Raw genomic sequence first — 22,484 nt, 5'->3', positions numbered from 1 at the left:
GAAAGAATAAGAGTTTTGCAAAGATATGATACTTCCATTTATGAATTTTGAAAAAAGTGGAGGTCAGTATAAAGACAATAAAGATTTGGTCATGCTTAATGATAGTACAATATCAGAACATCTCGCAGAACAAGTGCAAGTGTACATTCATTCATTCATTTATTGTATATTCCATAAATCCATATACATAGATATAGAACCAGTCACATAATTAATATAGTATAATACAAATATAAATATATATGTACAGTTTATAATCATTAAAACAGATTAAAAAAACATGTGTTAAATTTATATCAAAAAACAGTCTTACATCACTATACATAAAATTATGCAATATTAAAATTGTTTATGCTATTATCCTTATTTCTAGGCAAATTTGTTACTAAAGAATTCATCACATGTATAAAAAGAGCTTTGCAATAAAAATGTTGTCAACTGAATTTTAAAATTTTTCAAGTCATTAGACATAGATTTGATTTTTGGTGGCAAATGATTAAAGATCTTTACCCCCATGTAACATATTCCTTTTTGGAATTGTGTCAGACTAGTTTGCGGATAATGCAGATCACAGATAGATCTGGTACTACAATTATGCATTTGTGAGTTGAATGTGAACAATTCCTTATTTACTATGACAAACAGAGAGATCGACAATATATATTGAGCTTGTAGGGGGAGGATATCCAATTCTTGAAACAAACTACGACACGATGTTCTCTTTGTTGTATTTGTTATAATCCTAATTATCCTTTTCTGCATCCTAAACACTTTTATACTATGCGGGGAGTTACCCCAGAATATTAATCCATACGTTATTATAGAATGTACATAGGAAAAATACATCATTTTTAATGTCTCCAGTGGTAAAAAGGATTTAACTGATCGGATTGCAAAACAGGATCTGTTTAACTTATCAATTACTGCATCAATATGACTTTCCCACGTTAAAAAATTTTCAATTTTTAATCCCAGAAATGATATATTAGAAATACTTGGAATTTGATTGTTTAAATAACTAACTTCAACATTTAAGTTTTTACTGTTTTTAGTTTTAAACTGTAGAAAATAAGTTTTTTCATAATTTATTACTAGCTCATTTTTCCTAAACCATTCATTTATCATCTCAAATAATTTATTTATTCTAATTTTAAATGTTGCAGGATTCTTATCAAAGATAAGGATACTTGTATCATCTGCAAATAATATTGGTTTGGATAGGTCAGATATAATTTTTGGTAAGTCATTTACATATAGTAAAAAGAGCACTGGGCCTAATACAGAGCCCTGAGGCACTCCGCACTGTATTTCTTTCCATTCAGAACAACATTTACTCCCATTTTCATACAAAATTACTCTCTGGTATCTTCCTCTCAAATAGGATCTTATAAGTTTCTGAGCAGCTCCTTCAATTCCATAAAAGTCCATTTTTGATAGCAATATATCATGATTTACTCGGTCAAAAGCCTTACTCAGATCACAAAAAATTCCACCCGCTATATATTTGTTGTTTAAAGCCCTATAAATATTCTCCATTAGATTATAAGTAGCTAATGTAGTTGAAGAGTTTTTTCTAAAGCCGAACTGCTCCTGCGTTAGCAGGTTATATGTATTTAAGTGGAAAATCATTCTTTTATATATAACTTTTTCAAAAATTTAGAAAATATTGGGAGTAAAGATATAGGTCTATAATTAGACATGTCGGTTTTGGTGGTGATATATATATGGTGCACTTGCTTTTATTAATTTGGTAGTAATTCCATTGTATCCACAAGCTGCTTTAAGTTTTATAGATCTTATTATCTCTTCTATTTCATTGCTGTTAGTTGCTTTTAATACCAATTTCTGAGATGGTTTTGGAAATGAAGTGTATAAATAATCCATGAACTTCTTATCTGTTTCCACAGTATTATTTGTCCATTTCTTCGTAGAATTGCTTATATCTAAAAAAAAGTTATTAAACGATCTTACTATATTTTTGTAGTCCTGAGTGATATTACCCTTTATATTTAAACAAGTCACCTTAGTAGAAGTTTGGCAGTATCAGAACATCTCGCAGAACAAGTGCAAGTAATGTAAAACAATATTGTAAACATGAGGATGGTTCAAAACAAGCAATTAAGTGAGATAAGTTCCATCTCAGCAATTTTGCTTAATGCCATGATGGATGAAATTGCTAATACAGTTAAAAAAAGATAACAAAGACTTGGCATGAAAACAATACCTGTAGATGCTGTGCTAATCTCAAGAAAAGACATGGAACCTCATTACAGCTACCTTCAATACTGCCAAGGCCAGAGCCAGGGGACCAAGATGAAGGCACAGTAAATCATTCCTATGATCCTGCACCTTCTTTCAGAAGAACCCATAAAAGAATAAGTCAGGCCAAGTAACAATGCTTCAGAGATATTCTGTAGCCAAAATTACAAGATTTGTCAACTTTTCCTTTTAAGAAAGCTGGTGTTTCTTTCCTGTCAATAGACATGTTATCACTTGAACCTCCTAGCAAGACATTTATTCAGATGAAAAGTTGACTATTGCCCCAACTGTGTGATAGTTTTACTGGCACTGCATTTTCAAGCAAACATTCAAAACTCATCCTTCAAACAGCCTTTTCAAGCATGGTCGGGAATTCTGAGTTTAGTGTGGAAGTTGCAGAACATTACATGACTGGCCAGCTTATGACAAACAATCAAATGAGAGGATCTGTTTGACCAATCCCAAAGTTTCATTCATACTTCTTTTATCTGAAGTCTGAAATTTCATATGAATATATACTTGAGACTGTAAAGGTCAACACACTTCATGATGGGAATGTGCATCAACATTACACATTTACATCTCTGTTGATGATAAGAACATTTTAAAAAATTGTCCATAACATTTTGCCAAAGGCACAAATTTACTAATTTGTCATTTTAATAAAAACAAATCAATCTAAACTTTAACATGCTGTCATCATAAGAAATTTCACAAAATTACTGGATGATTTCAGTGTTTAAATAACCTGAATAAAAAAATATTAGCTCACCTAACAATCTGTCTTAATTATTCATTATTGTTATCCTCGACTCTTCCTCATCCACTTAGTTATCACTCAAGTTAATATGACCCTGAGATAAGTTTCCAACTGCCACCATCCCAACAAAGCCCTGATTAGTCAAATCATCAATTAATGAAATCATAACATTAAAAGGTAAAAGATGTGAGGAAGCTGGGTGTAATATTATACAGGAATATTGAACTGCATAACAAGGAGCTTCATAACTTGTACTCTTCTCCAAGTATAATTAGAATGATCAAGTCAAGGAGGATGAGGTGGGCAGGTCCTGTAGCACGAATGGGGAGACGAGGAATGCGTATAGGATATTGGTGGGAAAGCCAGAAGGAAGGAGACCATAGGGAAGACCAAGGCGTAGGTGGGTGGACAATATTAGAATGGCTCTTGGAGAGATAGGATGGGATGGTATGGATTGGATAGATCTGGTTCAAGATAGGGACCAGTGGAGGGCTCTTGTGAACACAGTAATGAACCTTCGGGTTCCATAAAATGCCGGGAAATTCTTGAGCAGCTGCAGAATTGGCAGCTCCTCCAGAAGGACTCAGCTCCATGAGTAAGTACTAGACAGAAATTAAATATGGGCAGAATTGTAACCAGGGGAATTTCATATGGACAGTATTTGAGAACTGAAATAAATTCAGAAATGAAAATCAACAGACAGATCAATAGAAGAATACAAAATGGTTCTAAGATCTATCACATTATAAAAGGAATACTATGAAACATAACACAAGTAATGCAAAAGAATCTACAAATAATATTCAGAACTGATGGTTACATGTAATGTTGAATCATGAGTCTTCATACAAAGAGTAGCAAAACCCAAGAAATGGATATAAAATTTTGGGAAAGCAGTGAAGGAAAAACAAGAAATATAGCATTAGGAATGACATTATTAAACATGTTGGAATTCAGAAATCATTGTGAAAGTCAGAAGAAAAATGATTGCAAAGGCTGGGCCACAAAAAGAAAGGACAGAACAAGAATGCCAAGAAGGGCATTAGTAGGCCTGCAAGTGTTTCCTATAAATCCAGGAGCCAACTCTATGAATTAGGTGCCACAATGGAAATGAAAATACTTTGCCTGAGAAATTTGCTATAATTTTTTAAAAATGGACAAATGAAGCATTCACATACAAACAGTAGCCTTCCCGTCATATTCAGGGATCATCTAGGTTGCCAACGCTGGGATACAAGAAGAGGTATGACAATAAGATGGTCAAATAAAAGAGATGGAAAAGAAATAAGAGAGAAATGAGGGAAGGAGATAAAGAAATAATACAAAAGGGGCTGAGAAAAGGAAGAAAGAAATTATAATAATAATGCAACAGTAAGAAAGTTTTAAGCACATTCTGCTGATGGTGATGATGATCCATTGTGATTGTATTTTTCACACTGAAACAGGATGCTTTAATTAAATACAAATAATGTCATCAGAAACAATGTACTGATATTCAGTTTCTTAAGGCTCTGTAAATTCAAGGTCCAAATGAATTTGGGTGTATCTGGATTTCCCCTTGCCTTTTGATTCTACATTCTTTCTTGTCTGAAACTCAGCAGTCTTCCACCACAGGCTACTCTGAAGTAATAGTTCTGTGTTCAAACGCATAATGAGTGCTATCTAGTGGATCATGTAAAACATATGTTGAACGTATAATGCCTATATACGGAAAAAGAAATTCAATACAAACATAATGAGAATTAACTATATTTAAAATATTGTGATATGTCAACACAATGCCAGGCAACAGTCAGAGCACCAATGGACTTGCGAGATAGCTATTACGTGACTTCTTTTCTGTGTGGTGTGCTAAGCTACAATAGAACTGTGTTTTCTGTGTTGCCGGTGCAGGGCCTATATAATGAAGACACGTTGTAGTCTGGATTAGTGTAGAGTCCAGGAGGGTTCAGCAGTTGAGAGTATAAGGACGAGAATGGAGGGTATCCACAGCGAATTGTGAAGATTAGTTGAGTACAGACTGGAACGGAGTGACTGAAGCTGAAATAAGATGATGTCATGGTGATTTGAAGGGCTACTTTCTGTATTGAGAGCTGTTGCCAGCAGATGATTACTGTAGACAGAGAATCCTAGTGTGTGTGCAATGGTGAACTGTGAGTCATATAAATCAGCAATGGCATTGTACTAATTTTAATTATGAGAAAGAGTGTAACCACAATCCTAATAAAGCCAATCATCCAAACTAGAACCCATTATTTGTGTCACATGTACCACCCTACACGTGACATTTTGGTATCAGAATCTGGGGGTTTGGATCATACTGGATTTTCTTGCAGTGGTTATGACTGTAAATATGTGAAAATTTGGTGTTAGCAGTGACAAAGCCATAAACTCGTGACAACTGGAAACAGCATTGGATTAAAAAGACTGAATTGGGTAGTCATACTTAGAAAATGGTACAAATGAGGCAAAAAATAAGGGAAATGCTGGTAGTGCATGCACCCTGTGCACAGGTGCAACCACTGAGGACCCACATGCAGATGGAAATGGAAGAGGACGTAAAAGCCAGGCAAGACAAGTTAGACACTAATGACGCAAAGACAGACGTTGACCAAGAAAAGGGGCAGGGCAGGCATGAAAGCCTTTAATGAAATGATGGATGGACAGATTGGACGCTAAAAGAAAAGCCTACAAAGAGAAGATGATGGCCGAGTGGGAAGCCTAAAAAAAAAGAGAGAGAGAGGGAGAGAGAGAGAGAGAAGAAGAAGAAGGAAAGTTGAACAAAAAGACAACCGAGAAGCAATGCTGGAAGCCATTTACAACAAGATAAACTCCAACCAGATAAGACTGGAACCCGAAATGGAACATCAAGAGAAGATGGAAGCTTTGATAATGGACATGAAGGATCGTTGAAAAGAGAGGAAGGCCTGCCAAGAAGCAATGAAGGCCAATCCAGAGAAGATGGATGCAAATGACTGCACAATAGAGATCTTGGAACACATGACAGCTATGATGAAAGCTAATCAAGAAAAGCTGTAAGCCATGGATTTGAAGGCAAATCCAGAGGAAATGGAATCTGAGTCAGAAGATCGGGAGGTCCCTAAGGAAGATGCCGTAGTGAAACCAGTCAAATGATGGAGGAAGCGGCATAGGGGCTGGAAGCTAGCTGCAGGGCAAACTGTGAATTGTGTAAATCAGTGTTAGCGAGCGCTAATAAATCCAATCATCTGAACTAGAACCTGTTATTTTCGTCACACATACTACCTTACATGTGACAATATGAATGTATTTTGAACACATTTAAAACTTTTACACTGGCAAATAAAAACATTAAATTGTTTCAATATCAATACAGTTTTACACACTACTGCATGAGGAAATATTTTTAGTGTATGAGTACAGCAATAACAGTTGTACATTGTTCAAACACCTTAGCAAGCACAAGTTTCTCTGAAAATTCTTTGAATATTTTCAATACATAACACAAAGGCTATAAAGGAATAAATGTCAAATGGACATGTGAATGGGATGGGAAAGATTATGTAGGGGGCAAGAAGGAAAGCAAATACCAAGAGACAATGAAAAGAAGAAATAATTTTGCCCATTACCTTTGACAGGCCATGTGCTAGTAGTAATGTAATAGGAAGAAAATTCTCAGTGTCCTCACAAATATTTTGGGGGACCTGACACCCAGGAACTGTGTAGACCTGGGCAACTGAATTAAATTTTTAAGGAAAGTGGTCTGTGGGACAATCCAGAAAGAGATGGTTTAGTCAAGCATACTGAAAATGAGAGAAAAGAACTGGCAAGAAACAAAAGGGAAAGACTGTTGGGTGAAAGAACAGATGGAGGCCTTTCAACCATTCACTCATATAAAATGGAGATTATGCTGCAAGAAGAACATGGTATTTTGGTCTCTAGAGGAACATGTCCACTTTAGTGGGTCTAACAGAAGCACGCACACACACACAACACTGAACTTACCCTTTGCTTATATTCAGTAGCCGAGTCAATGTCATCTATCTTCAGTGCCTGTGTCACGTTATACCATAGTTTCCGTGATTCTCTTTCTCCTTGCTCAGATATTTTTCGTACCCTCTTCTTGTAAATAGGAAGTTCAAGGACTCTGATTATTTTGCTTTCTCCCTAGCATAATTAGAAAAATTGTAATGAAAAGTACTGAAACTGTGGCCACCATATACTAATACACATGCTCATGCACATAAGAGCACACACAGAGAGTCTCAATACTATGCGCTATATTTTACAGGATACTTTCTGAACATCAAAGTATGTAACAATGTTCACATGAATATGTACCCTGAGGGCCTTCTTTGAAAAGTTAAGCTATTCTATTTTCAACATTAATGGTCACACCTTAAATCCTTTCTAATTTTAGTAAGTTGTGTATAAGAAAAAGCAAACAGAAGAGCTATTAATAACTTCTTTATTTTTATCTTCTTACAAGAGGTGCTTGAAATGGCCTCCATGTTCATGGATGCACAATTCAGATTTGCATGGAAAAGAAACTCACAAGTGTCAGAAGATTCTGGGCGTATGCTCTATTTCCATTATAAATTTCTCAATCTAATGCCACGGATCCTTTCTAATATTGATTGTACTGACAATGACCTTGGTGTTCATATATTCTCAAAGAAAAAATAAAGAGGATTCAAGTCACATGGCTATGCAAACCACAAAACTGAAGAGTCACATCCCCAACCAATCCAGCATGCAGGATAATTTTCACAGCCACTAATGCTCTTCAACACCATAATGTGGTGGAACACTCTTTGTGTTGATACCACATGTGAGAAGACATACTGAAGAACATGTCTTCCAACAGTCCATTTACATGTGCTCAAGAAGAATTATGGTAATTGAGGGCCTATGTGGCAAGAACCTGAAATTCCAGCCGACATGCTGATGGAAAACTGTTGCCGCTGATGGTGAAATCAAACTGCACAAGGATTTACGTCTGACAATTTACGTGGTGCTATCAAAAATTTCCCGAAATTTGAATTTTGTGCACGAATGGTTATAAGTACATCGAAATACCACTAGATGTCTCCCCACACATCCCTCTTGAATCAGTGTGGCAAGTGGTGTCGAGTTGAGTGATTGAGTTTATTGTTGGTGAACGTATTTCCATCGTTGTGTTTCTGTGAGTTTGCAGTTTTGTGATTGATGACCTGAGAGAGCAGCGTGTCTGTAAAAAGTTTTGTTTTAAACTTGGGAAACCCGCTGCAGAAAGGCACCAAATGTTGAAGCAAGCTTTTTGTGACATCAGTTTAGGCCAGATGCAAACTTACGACTGGTATAAGTGTTTCAAAAACGGCCGAACATCAACTGATGATGATGATTGTTCGGGATGGCCGTCAACTGGCACCACACCAGAAAATGTCGCGAAAGTTAGGGATCTGATTCTGCAAGATCATAGACTGTCCATCCAAGACATCTGTAACACCTTGGGACTAAGTTCCGATACATGTCAACAAATTTTATCAGAGGCAGNAAACTTCCAGGATGCATTTCAAAAGTGGCAGAAACGCTAGGATCGGTGTATGTGCTCCCAAGGGGGCTACTTTGAAGGTGATTGTGCAGAATAAGACCCAGGTAAGACATTATAGTTTTTATTAATATATTTCGGGAACTACATCTGGTGCCAACATAAACTCCTAACTGATGGCTATACGATGGGAAGTCACAATGTTTTAAATATTACCATGAGAAAATCATAATTCCAAAATATCGTTCGACATATATATATATAAGCCCATTTCCTCACCTTGCCGAACAGCCAAATTTTCCAGTGCCAAGTGGACAGAGGGAGCCACAGGAAGGGGCAGAAGCAAAATGGCAATGTTAGTTGAGAAAGTGGAGGCTTGTGCTGTGATATGGTTCCTGCATTTGCAAGGGAAGTCTGCCAGGGAGATCCATGACCAGATGACCGCTGTGTATCAGGAAGGTGTACCATCATATGGCACAGCGATCAGATGGAAGAGGAGCTTCCGGAAGATGAACCCTGAAGTGGAAGACTATCTCTCACTGAGGAACCAGAAACTGTGGCACAAGTGGAAGCTTTGATCCTATCCGATAGGCGCATAACTATCAAAGCTATCGTTCATGAGGTCCGCATTAGCCATGGGTCGGTTTTCAACATCCATGATGAGTTACACTTGACAAAGGTCGCTGAGCACTGGATGCCACGATTGTTGACACCAGTTCAAAAACAGCAACAGATGGATGTGGCAAAGAAACTTTTGAAAAACATGAAAACGTGAAATTTTTCGACTGTCTGATCATGATGGATGGAATGTTATCAGCAAGGTGATGTTGAGTGTGTTCGGGGATCAGCAGGGTGTCATCAGGACCGACTACGTGCAAAAGGGCGTCACTGTCACTGGCGAGTACTACCAGAACCTTCTGAGAAAATCACGGGAGGAAATCAAGAAAAAGTGACACAGAATGCTGAGAAAATGTGTGTGACTTCTTCATGACAAAGCACCGGCTCACACTGCTTATGCTATGCTGATACTTGCTGCCAGTTTGGGATATGAAAATCTCCCCCATCCATCATATTCACCAGACCTGGCACTGAGAGACTTCTTTCTCTTTCCATGGCTGAAGAAGCCACTTCATGGTAAGCACTTTCAAGATAATGAGATCATTTCTGGTGTGGAGGACTTCCTAAACAGTCAAAATGATACCTTCTATGATCAATGTATCCAGCAGCTAATGCATCATTAGGGAAAATGTGTGGCCTTGCAGGGGGCATATGTAGAGAAGGACTAACTCGCATACAATTTCTTGCACCTGTGTCTCTGTTTCTTCTGGGTGATAATTAAAATTTTATGACTTCCCCACGTACAGTGTATAGTGGATGAGTGTGAATCTGACCACTCACCTCCATCCAGTGTGAAAGTTAAGAATGAATGGATCTATACTTCCATTCCCCCATAATCTTCATGGCAAGATGAAGTATATAAGCACAGGAATATTCGCTTAGTGGGGGGTGGAGTCCAACTGGGTCCACTCCGCACGGTGGCCAGTCAGTGGCCACCGTGCGGATGATGATGATGATGATGGGGAATTTGGTGGAATGAAGATTGGCAAGGGAAATCGAAGTACTCGGAGAAAACCGGCCCCAGCGCCACTCTGTCCACCACAAATCCCACTTGACCAGACCCAGGACTGAACAAGCACAGGAATAACTTTACCGTTACCTATTTTACCTTAAAGAATACCCTACACGAAACACCAGTGTAATAAGTTATTAAAGAATATGACAGGTTTTCATGACACATATTAGGATTACACTCTTCTGGGATGTGGTGCCATGTAGTTTGGTAGACACTGATACCTGTCTAGTAATCCATATGGTGTAACATCCCAGAAGACCATAATCATACTACTGTAGACAGTTTTTCTAGTATAAAATTCTATTTATGTCACTACTTACATTACAGTATGTGAATTCATAATGACTATTCCACTCTCCTTGAACTCTACATTCAATTGCACCGGCCTGGTTCTTTACTTCAGCTGTGACTTGATGAACTTTGCCTCCATAGAATGGCTATATAAAATAGACCAAACCCATTTACTACAACAACTTTCCCAATATACTGAGAATGACAACAAGATATACCAACATATCAAAGTGAACTTAATATCTCTGAAAATGCTGCAGCAATAAAAACAGAGGTTGTCATGTAGACAATTGACAAAAAAAACTGTAGTACCCATAATGAATAGACTCATCCAATTTATCAATAAACTATTTAGTGGCAAGACAGTGTATCTGAACAACATAAAAACAGCTAAAGTAGTGTCCTCCAAAGTGTAACCTTATTTCACAATTATATAACATACTGTGGAACATTCATTCAAATTCACTTTCCAGTATTTCTCCAGTGACAGTATATGCGAGGGAGAGTAAGTAAACAGGTCACAAATGGAAACTAACATAAAACATGTGATATTCAAACCTGGTAAAACATTTATTTCTCGACATATCATCCACCAACATTGATACACTTGTCCCATCACTTTACCAATGCATAAAAACCCACAGCACAGAAGTCTTTTGACTGTTATCTCGGCCACTTTTAGGTTGAAGGTCAACTGGAATGTTTCCATTGCACTGAAGCATACTCTGAATTGGGTTGGTAGTGATGCACCCATGATCTGTCCTCAGTAACAATCCTGTTAAGCATATCTTCTCCTTCATCTACATACTGTAAGAGATGTTGCAACGACAGATCCATTTGGTTCATTCTTTCTCAGTCCTTCAGTTCTCTGGGCAAACACCGTGTGCACACTTTCTGAAACTTCAAGCATTATGCTGTATGCTAGACCATGTGAACACCTGACTGCAGGTGTTACACTGCCTATCATTATCCTCCTGCAGCACGGTTGCTTCTCTCGCAACCTGGTCAGGCATCATTTACAACTTTCAAAAGTACGTGAGAGAATTTCATAGCTGTGAACAGCTTTATGCAATAAACACTTCCCACTGTAAACAGGAAACATTTCTTTATGAATATCCTTTGCACCGAGTCCATTTGCCCACAAAAAATGGACAACAGAACGATGCTCTTCAGTAGTTTACCCTCAAGCATGGTGGCCATTGACTATTGAAACCACCCTCTAAATATGTGCATGCATGTCTGCTACCTAGACTGTCATGAAGCTGGACTGTGCTGCTACCTAGTGATACACATAGAAAACTTATTACATCCATTACAGCTGTTTTACTTCCATTTGTGTCCCATTTAGTGACTCTCCCTTGTAATATGTCAGTCTTTCTTTGAACAGTCATTGATGAGGAGCTATTTTCTGCACAGTAGCATCCACTTAGGCAAAATACAGATTGCCTGTATGGAATGTGCATGAGTCTTATAGCTGAGATAACATAACACTTTCATTGTTCTTGATGGAATGGTTTTACTGAATACACAGACTGTTATAACATTACAAAAACAGTCAATTATTTAGACATTCACTGATCTCTCAGTTCCCAGAAATGATGAATGTTGACTAATAAGCAGTAAACTGATATTTCTTTAAATGCTGCTTCCTGGACTGTGACGTTGACATTTTTCTTCACCAACAGTGATAAAGTAGGATGTTGACAGACTTTACATGCACATTTTGGAAGACACAAGAGTTGACATTCGAACTACACTTCTGGAAATCATAGACAATTAAACACCATCTCTGTATCTTCAATATATACAGTGACTTAACTGAAAAATTATTCTTCCACAAACAAAACTTTGTTCAGTACATGCTGCACTGGGGTCTTTGGATATGAATGTCTGTGCACAGAATAATACTTTCATTCTTGCAGCTTTGGCAAGGAGGCCATAATGTTTGTTTCACATTACTCCACAAAGTTTACAGTCTTTATAACTGTAAGATTCATGCTGGAGTCATAGTATTATAAGGCAATATTAACATTAATGTTTATATATTTTGCTCCATATTAGTAAAAAATTGGCTAGATAACAACAGAGACAACAGACAACAGAGACAATAGACAACAGAGAATTTGTTCTCTGTTGTCTTACAAAGTTCACAGGTTCTAAAATAATGTTATATTTCAGCATCCCGTTGCACTGAAGTATCACTTGTGTTTTGTCTTCCATCTATAATGCAACACACTTTTCTATTTCATACAACGCCAAAATTACATTCGATTCACTACAATGTTAATTAAAATATCTTAAAATGTCATTAAAATATATACTATGTCTGGCTACATGTTTCAGCCTCACAGGGCCATCTTGAGGCAACTCATTTTGATGAAAGCCATTGCACTGTGCTCATTTATGTCAGTAGTACTCATTGATGTATATCTTCATGATTCTCAATTTTAGTTTTTCTATCTTAATATTGGAGGATTCTCTCTGTAATATACTGTCATGTGTAGGGTGGTATGCTTGACAAAATAATTGTGGATTCTAGTTTAGATGACTGGATTTATTAGCACTCTGGTTACAATCTCACTTAATCACATTTAATACAGTGCTATCACTGTTTCCACAATTTACAGTTCACCATTGCACACGTACTAGCATTCTCTGTTTTCACTAGTCGTCTCCTACTAACAGATCTCAGCATAGAAACGATCACTTCAAATCTCTAAGAAGTCTCCGTTTTCTATGACGAACCTTCCATGGCTATCTTCCATTGAGAACTCATAATTGAACTCATAGTGCTGTTTGTCTTTAAGATAACTCCTTTGCATGGACCCCATGGAAAACATCATCCACCACTGTTGTGGATATATGTTTACAACTGCACTGCCTGGAAACAGACTTCCCACAGCTCCGTGCTTTTGCTCGTCGTGGACCACAAAGAAAACACAGTCTCCCTTCTATTGTTGCCTGTATCCATGTTTACAAAGCTGTTGTCTTGCAACGCACTGATAAAATCTGTTACATCCATTACAATATGTTTGGCTGTCATAAGGACAGGAAAGAAAGGCAGACATTTAAATACCTTAGAAAAGTATCACATTTACAAAATTAGCAGGAACAACTCACACATGAACAATACACACACACCAACACACACAATCCCAAGTTCCTAACTTCACAACAGGTAGCAGTACACATACCACCAATGATAGCCATACCAAATCAGTATAAGTTACACATGACCAGGGAAGCAGCACACATAAAGGGGCACATGAGCACAATATACAACATTTAGACATAAAAAGATGCAATAGCACCTTTTTATGTATAGTATGTATAGTATAGATGCTAATAAATCATGGATAACCCCAGGAATTGTAAAATCATGTAATAAAAAAGGGAGCTCTATATAAAAATTAAGAGCAATAATGATTCTAGATTAAAAGAACACTATAAAATGTATTGCAAGATATTAAGTAGAGCTATCTCAACAGCAAAAAAGTTATATCTGAACAAAGTCATAAGAACTTCCAATAATAAAACAAGAACAACCTGGAAAATTATAAAAAAACATGACTGGAAATAGCCAAGCTCCTACTAAGGTGACTTGTTTAAATATAAAGGGTAATATCATTCAGGACTACAAAAATATAGTAAGATCGTTTAATAACTTTTTTTTTAGATATAAGCAATTCTACGAAGAAATGGACAAATAATACTGTGGAAACAGATAAGAAGTTCATGGATTATTTATACACTTCATTTCCAAAACCATCTCAGAAATTGGTATTAAAAGCAACTAATAGCAATGAAATAGAAGAGATAATAAGATCTATAAAACTTAAAGCAGCTTGTGGATACGATGGAATTACTACCAAATTAATAAAAGCAAGTGCACCATATATATCATCACCATTAACTTACATATTTAATAAGTCATTGTCTACAGGAATATTCCCTGCTCGATTAAAATATTCTGAAATAATACCCATACACAAAAAAGGGGATAAAACCGACATGTCTAATTATAGACCTATATCTTTACTCCCAATCTTTTCTAAAATTTTTGAAAAAGTTATATATAAAAGAATGATTTTCCACTTAAATACACATAACCTGCTAACGCAGGAGCAATTCGGCTTTAGAAAAAACTCTTCAACTACATTAGCTACTTATAATCTAATGGAGAATATTTATAGGGCTTTAAACAACAAATATATAGCGGGTGGAATTTTTTGTGATCTGAGTAAGGCTTTTGACCGAGTAAATCATGATATATTGCTATCAAAAATGGACTTTTATGGAATTGAAGGAGCTGCTCAGAAACTTATGAGATCCTATTTGAGAGGAAGATACCAGAGAGTAATTTTGTATGAAAATGGGAGTAAATGTTGTTCTGAATGGAAAGAAATACAGTGCGGAGTGCCTCAGGGCTCTGTATTAGGCCCAGTGCTCTTTTTACTATATGTAAATGACTTACCAAAAATTATATCTGACCTATCCAAACCAATATTATTTGCAGATGATACAAGTATCCTTATCTTTGATAAGAATCCTGCAACATTTAAAATTAGAATAAATAAATTATTTGAGATGATAAATGAATGGTTTAGGAAAAATGAGCTAGTAATAAATTATGAAAAAACTTATTTTCTACAGTTTAAAACTAAAAACAGTAAAAACTTAAATGTTCAAGTTAGTTATTTAAACAATCAAATTCCAAGTATTTCTAATATATCGTTTCTGGGATTAAAAATTGAAAATTTTTTAACGTGGGAAAGTCATATTGATGCAGTAATTGATAAGTTAAACAGATCCTGTTTTGCAATCCGATCAGTTAAATCCTTTTTACCACTGGAGACATTAAAAATGATGTATTTTTCCTATGTACATTCTATAATAACGTATGGATTAATATTCTGGGGTAACTCCCCGCATAGTATAAAAGTGTTTAGGATGCAGAAAAGGATAATTAGGATTATAACAAATACAACAAAGAGAACATTGTGTCATAGTTTGTTTCAAGAATTGGATATCCTCCCCCTACAAGCTCAATATATATTGTCGATCTCTCTGTTTGTCATAGTAAATAAGGAACTGTTCACATTCAACTCGCAAATGCATAATTGTAGTACCAGATCTATCTGTGATCTGCATTATCCGCAAACTAGTCTGACACAATTCCAAAAAGGAATATGTTACATGGGGGTAAAGATCTTTAATCATTTGCCACCAAAAATCAAATCTATGTCTAATGACTTAAATTTTAAAATTCAGTTGACAACATTTTTATTGCAAAACTCTTTTTATACATGTGATGAATTCTTTAGTAACAAATTTGCCTAGAAATAAGGATAATAACATAAACAATTTTAATATTGCATAATTTTATGTATAGTGATGTAAGACTGTAAATTTAACACATGTTTCTTTTTATCTATTTTAATGATTATAAACTGTACATATATATTTATATTTGTATTGTACTATATTAACTATGTGACTGGTTCTATATCTATGTATATGGATTTATGGAATATACAATAAATGAATGAATGAATAGCCCAAGAATTAAAGGCAGATTTACACTAACGAACATATTGCAGAGTGCTTGGGATACTGAAGATGCCATTTGGATTGTTAATTGGTTTTATTAACAACCTATAGTCGTAACTACAATTAATTATAACACTGTTGCAGGCTTACACAATTTATAAACCCTACACACTAATCTATTCACTCTATCTCCAGTAGTCTTCACTTATTTACAGTAAAACATGGGAGCTGTAAAAGTGTCACTCAATTACACACTCCCAATAGCCAATGCCTTCTCAGTTATCACAAACTATCACTCATTATCACACATAAAATCTTCTAATCACGTTCAGTTCTTCTTCCTCCTGTGGCTGCTTCGACTGACTGATTTCTGTTCTGAAGAATAATCGCTCCTTAGTTAATCCATTTTCCCTTATAAACCCTCAATCGGAGAGGCAGAAAACGCAGCTTGCTTCACTGTTACATGACTGCCATGTTTACAGAGTTGTTGTTTGGCAACACTGCCAAGAGTTGCTTACTACTCCGTAGCAACCAGCGCGGTTTGGCTCGGTTCACAGCATGGAGAAACACCACTTTCCTTATTGCTGCATAACCTTGATCCACTGTTCCGTAACTTGGCAACCGACCATTTATCAAGAGTTTGTCTTCGTGGTAACTCTTACCACATCCCGTTGCCCAACAGTGGTTTGACATGTCACACTATATTACATATTACAGAGAGAAGCTGAAATATGAAGACAGAAAAAGAACAGACATTCTCAAAATACTAAAATCGAGAATGATGATGATATACATCAACGAGTACTACTGACATAAGTGAGCACAGTGCAATGGGTTCCATCAAAATGTGTTGCCTGACGATGGCTCTGTGAGGCTGAAACATTTAGCCAGACATAAAAAAGTGTGTTGCATTACAGATGGAAGAGAAAGCACAAGTGATACTAAAACAATGTATTATATGCATTTTTAAATTGACTATTTAATAACACTCTCAGTATTGCAACTAGCACTGATAACAGAACTAGTGGATGCTGAGAGCTGGAGGAATGAGTTTTGCAGGGAAAGCCACACTGCTCAGAGAAAACCTGCCTCAATGTCACCTTGTCCAAAACAAACTCCACATGATGTGACCTTCGACGCAACCTGGACTGTCATACCTGGAAGGTGGGGACTAACATGACCTTGCATTATATGATACAACACCCTGGGCAAGTGTGGGTGAATGCCTAACCACTAGTGGTGAACAAGGTTAATAACATTAGGGGGAAAGAATTTGGAATCTACTTTAACATATTCAATGTGTGTGTTGAGTTCATGTCCTTACCCATTCATATGACAATTTCTTTCTAATGCATAATCTCTTCACAGCGTTGGCTATACCAAACTTCCTGGACAGATCTGACAAATCTAGAGTTGTGACTATATGGCTGACACAGCATAACACAGGTATGTTTACATGTTTTAATTACAAGGTGGTTGAAATATGACCGGGACTGATTTTTTTTTAAAACCATAACTGTCAAACACTTACTTGCACATGTCAGTCTTCAACGTACTCCCCTCCGGAGTCAACATATTTTTTCCAACGTTCTGGAAGCATCCTGATGCCCTTTTCAAAAAACGCTTGTGGCTGGCAGCATATCCACTCCCGAACAGTCTGGATGATGGTGTCGTCCACAAACCACATGTCTTGCAAGTCTGATTTGAGCCTTCCGAACAGGTAGAAATCACTTGGGGCCAAAAAGGGACTGTACGGCGGATGTGTCAGAAGGTTCCATTTCAATTTCCGTAGGGTTTCCATTGTCGTTTTGGTCGTATGGGGCCACGCATTGTCTTGAAGGAAGGCTACCTGATTTCCACCTGCCTTCCGCTTGGATCGGATCTTTTCCTTCATGTCTGTTGCCAGAAGGTCTGAGTAATAAGCTGTATTGACTGTTCTGGCATCTGTCACAAAGTCTACATGGATAACCCCCTGCCAGTCCCAGAAGAATGTTGCCATCACTTGCCGAACGGCTCCTCTGCACTCTCTTGGGTTTGGGAGAACTGGTATGCCTCCAATCACATGATGACTGCTGGGACTTGGGTATGAAGTAGTGCACCCATGTTTCATCGGTGGTCACTATAGACTTCAAAAACGCATCACCTTCGTCTTCAAACTGTTGTATGAGACAACTGGCAGCTTCCATGCGCACCATTTTGTTCCCGTCCATCGAAGTCTGTGGTACCTACCATGCATTCACCTTTCGATAGTGCAGGTGGTATTTCACAATGTCTTCTACACTACCAACACTGATGGACAGCATTGCTACAAGTTCCTTGATAGTGATGTGCCTATTCTCACGAATAAGCACGTCTGCACGATCAATGTTTGGCTCGGTGACGGATATTCACGGCCGACGACCATGTGGTTCATTCTCCATGCGCTCTCTGCCCTCTTTGAAGCACTTACACCACTCAAACAGACGGGTCCGTGACAGACACTCTTCCCCATACTGTTGTTGGAGTCTGTGGTGAATTTCAGTGGACGGGACGTTTTCTCCAACAAGAAATTTGATCACAATGCATTGTTCTACACTCCGCGGTACCTTCTGTTCGCTCATCATTCTAGCAACTCCCAAACAGGACTGAACAGGTTCTAACTTGAACAGGCGGGAGAGTGGAGGTTGTGGCTTCACTCTCTCAAGGTTGCACAGCTGCTCTGCAGTGCGGCTTGTTTACACACAAATCAGTCCCGGTCATATTTGAACCACCTTGTACATGCACAGAAACTGTGAGCATTGACAGTATGGTGAAAAGGAGTATTTGGGGATTTAATAATATTATGGAGTAAGAGATAAATGTTGTATAAATTACCAGTAAAGGAAGAAAACTGTAATTGTAAAATGTCAACAATAACTGAAGCTTATATTATCTTCCATTAAAAGTTTAAATTCAAATTATAATTTATTGTAAGAAGAGAAACTCAGTTGTACCTTGGTATGGAAGATGATGGCTGCTGAATAGCCTGTCATAGGACAACTGATGGTAGCTTTTCCCCCAAGTTCAATCCAGGGCACTGATATGACTGAGCGTGCATATGCTGATGGCAAGGTAAAGTCATACCGTTCACCGTGATTCTCCAAGTAAAGGCTTAATTCTCCAATCATATTCACCCCAACAGACATACCAGAGAAATTGGACTTGGTCCAGATGGACGAATTTAAACACATTCTCTTGACAGGACACTCCACATAAAATGCTGTTACTATAAGAAATATGAAAGTTACCATTATGCAATAAAAATAAACATTCTCCAATACAAAATTAAAATAAATGTTATATACATATTCAGTACTAACTAATTCATTACATGTTTCTTAAATTTCTTTGTGATTATGCAATAGGAACTGCAAATTAAAAAAAGAAACATGAAAACTGGACACAGAAATCACCATGGTCACTCACTTTTACTGATGTATAGTAACATACCTGGAGGATGGTGAGAGACCTGCTCAGCTATGTAGCTGATTTCAATACTTTCAACTGATGTGTCTGTGATCACACTGTACTTCTTGATTACATCTTTCACTTCCTCCACTGACACTGAGCTCGCATCTACTGTTTCACCAACTTTTTCCTGTGTTGTGGCATCAAGTGGACATATTTGTGTTTCTGACTCATTTGCTAACTTTGAACATTGCCCAGATGTGTGGCCATTATCTGTAGCAATATTTTCAGTTGCAGATTTTGATCTTGACTGTGGACTCAAATTTACAGTCTCATACACACACTTCGGTTTTAAGCCCGTGTGTTCCTTTGAACTGGAATTTGTATTCTGTACCCTCCAGGAGCAATGAAATGTTTCTCCAATTATGGGATTATATGGCTTCTTGGCAGTGGAGTCTGGCTTCCCCATGTGGAATGACGTAAGATACCATTCAAGAAGTGCCATCATACGTCCAAAAGGTGTCACTTCATCAGGTATGCTGTGTAGAACAAAAGAATTTGTCTTCTGAACTTGATTTAACCATTTGTATCCAGGTGTGTCATTTGCATAATGAGGGGCTTCATAACTTGTACTCTTCTCCAAGTATAATTAGAATGATTAAGTCAAGGAGGATGAGGTGGACAGGGCATGTGGTACAAATCCACCTGGATAACTGTTGGAATAAAAACTTCACGTAAACATAAAAGACATCTATATTTGGCCAGTAGGGACAGTAATGATCCAAGACTAAAAAGTCACTACAAAATTTACTGTAAAATCTTGTCAAAAGTCATTAAAGAAACCAAACAGAATAATTATAACAACCAAATTCTAAAATCAAACAATAAAATTAAAACCACCTGAGATATTGTGAAAGTTGAATAAGGAAAGAAAACTGTTAATGAAGATGTACAAAGTTTGAATATTGAAGGAAAGTCTACTAATAATCCACAAGTTACTGCGAGTGCATTTAATGAATATTTCTTCTCATCAGTTGAGAAAACATCTCTTAATAATAATAATAATAATAATCCAATATACTATCTGTCACATTCCTTTAATAGTTCATTTCCAAATATAAATCTCAAATTCTCAACAATAAAGGAAATTGAAAACATTATTAAATCCCTTAAGCCCAAAAATTCACATGGATATGATGAAATTTCTACCAATTTACTTAAAACAAGCTCTGTTTACATCAGTTCACCGTTGAATCATTTGTGTAATAAATCTTTATCAGGGATTTTTCCGCAACACTTAAAATACACTGTAGTGAAACCACTTTTTAAAAAAGGCGAGAGAAAATGCATTTCTAACTACAGACCAATTTCTATACTGACGTCATTCTCAAAAGTCTTTGAAAAAGTTATATATAACAGATTACTTGAACACTTAAATTCTAACAAAATATTAGTTAAAGAGGAGTTTGGATTTAGGAAAGACCAAACCACAGAAAAAAAGCAACCTATGAACTAACCAACGATATTTTGCATGCTCTCAATAACAGATTAATAGTGGGAGGGATTTTCTGTGATTTAGCAAAAGCTTTTGATTGTGTAAATCATGATATCTTTCTATTGAAATTAAATTTCTATGGAATAACTGGCAAAGCTAATGAATGGTTCAAACCATACCTCAAAAATAGGTACCAAAGAGTGGAGATAAAAAGTAAAAATTCCAGTTCCAATGCATTTTCAAACTGGGGAATCATAAAACATGGTGTTCCACAGGGATCAATTTTGGGCCCCTTGCTTTTTCTTCTCTACATAAACGATTTATCAAAAACCGTCAACAATAAATCTAAACCAATTCTATTTGCAGATGACACTAGTATAATATTTAAGAACTCTAAATTTGAAGACTTTAAAAATGATAAATGTTGTATTTGAAGCTTTAAATAGATGGTTCAAAGCCAATAAACTCTCACTAAATTTTGATAAAACCCATTACATATCATTCTCAATGAAAAACAGCCACCAAATTGATCTGGTCATCAGTTATGCCAACAAATTAATCTATAAAGAACCTGATACAAAATTCCTTGGAATACATGTAGACAGTACACTGTCTTGGAAAATACATAAAGAACGAACTATTCCTAAATTAAGTGCAGCTTGCTATGCAATGAGATTGATTAAGCCCTTTATGCCACAGGAAACACTGAAGATGGTTTACCATACCTACTTTCTTTCATTCTATTATGAACTATGGATTAATATTCTGGAGGAACTCTTCACATAGCGTAAAAATTTTTAAGATACAAAAGAATATAATTAGAATTATTACAGGATGTAGAAGTAGAGATTCATGTAGAGATTTATTTAAGAAATTAAAAATTCTACCTCTTCAATCACAATACATACTATCGCTTCTCTTATTTGTTGTGTACAACAAAAATAAATTTGAATTAAATTCCAATATCTATAGCATGAATACTAGACAAAAATATAACTTCCATCTACCTTCATCAAACTTATCACTATATCAAAATGAGTCTACTTTTTTGGCATAAAAGTGTACAACAGTCTCCCACAAAGTATCAAAAACTTAAGTAATGATATTATATTTATTATATTTAAGCATCCTGTTGCACTCCATATGATAAATGATATAAACTCCGTCTCAAGTGCAAACAATATATTTTGTGTCTTTGATCTTGCTCCCTACACTACATGTTTCAGCCTCAGACGGCCATCATCAGGTGTATAACACTCACGTCGCTGTCACACTGCACTCAGTTCAAAATTTAACATCTAAAACACTCTCCCTGTCATTATCAACTTCTACTTCGTTGATAGCTGTCCACCTGTAGATTACTTCACTTAGTAATGATACTAAACATTTTAAATCAGAGCTAAAGAAATATCTGCATGCTCATTCCTTCTACTCTGTAGACGAATACCTCAATGTAAATAGAGAATAATGTAGAATTAAGCTATATTAGTTTAAGATAAAATTACTTGTACCAGTAGGTATTATTTTGACTTGTTCTATATCCAGAGGTATTAACCTACTT

At 36.5% G+C, this 22,484-nt stretch overlaps 1 protein-coding gene across 3 annotated transcripts in view; it reads right to left on the bottom strand.

The window, feature by feature from the left end:
• LOC111863520 (oxysterol-binding protein-related protein 11) overlaps nt 1-22,484 on the bottom strand; it is an 83,920-nt gene that overhangs the window by 7,266 nt on the left and 54,170 nt on the right. For 2 of the 3 annotated variants that reach the window (XM_023849888.2, XM_023849889.2), the window contains 4 exons: nt 19,471-19,967; nt 18,975-19,246; nt 10,482-10,598; nt 7,004-7,165 (listed from right to left, as the gene is read on the bottom strand). In XM_023849888.2, coding sequence (XP_023705656.1) covers nt 7,004-7,165; nt 10,482-10,598; nt 18,975-19,246; nt 19,471-19,967 — 1,048 coding nt within the window. The remainder of the gene's footprint in view (nt 1-7,003; nt 7,166-10,481; nt 10,599-18,974; nt 19,247-19,470; nt 19,968-22,484) is intronic. The other variant, XM_023849890.2, reaches the window with a different exon arrangement.

This window comes from Cryptotermes secundus, unplaced genomic scaffold, assembly GCF_002891405.2.
Source record: "Cryptotermes secundus unplaced genomic scaffold, Csec_1.0 scaffold89, whole genome shotgun sequence".
Lineage (NCBI taxonomy): Eukaryota > Metazoa > Arthropoda > Insecta > Blattodea > Kalotermitidae > Cryptotermes > Cryptotermes secundus.
The sequence above is the reverse complement of the archived record's forward strand: the minus strand, read 5'-3'. Positions and strand labels throughout refer to the sequence as shown.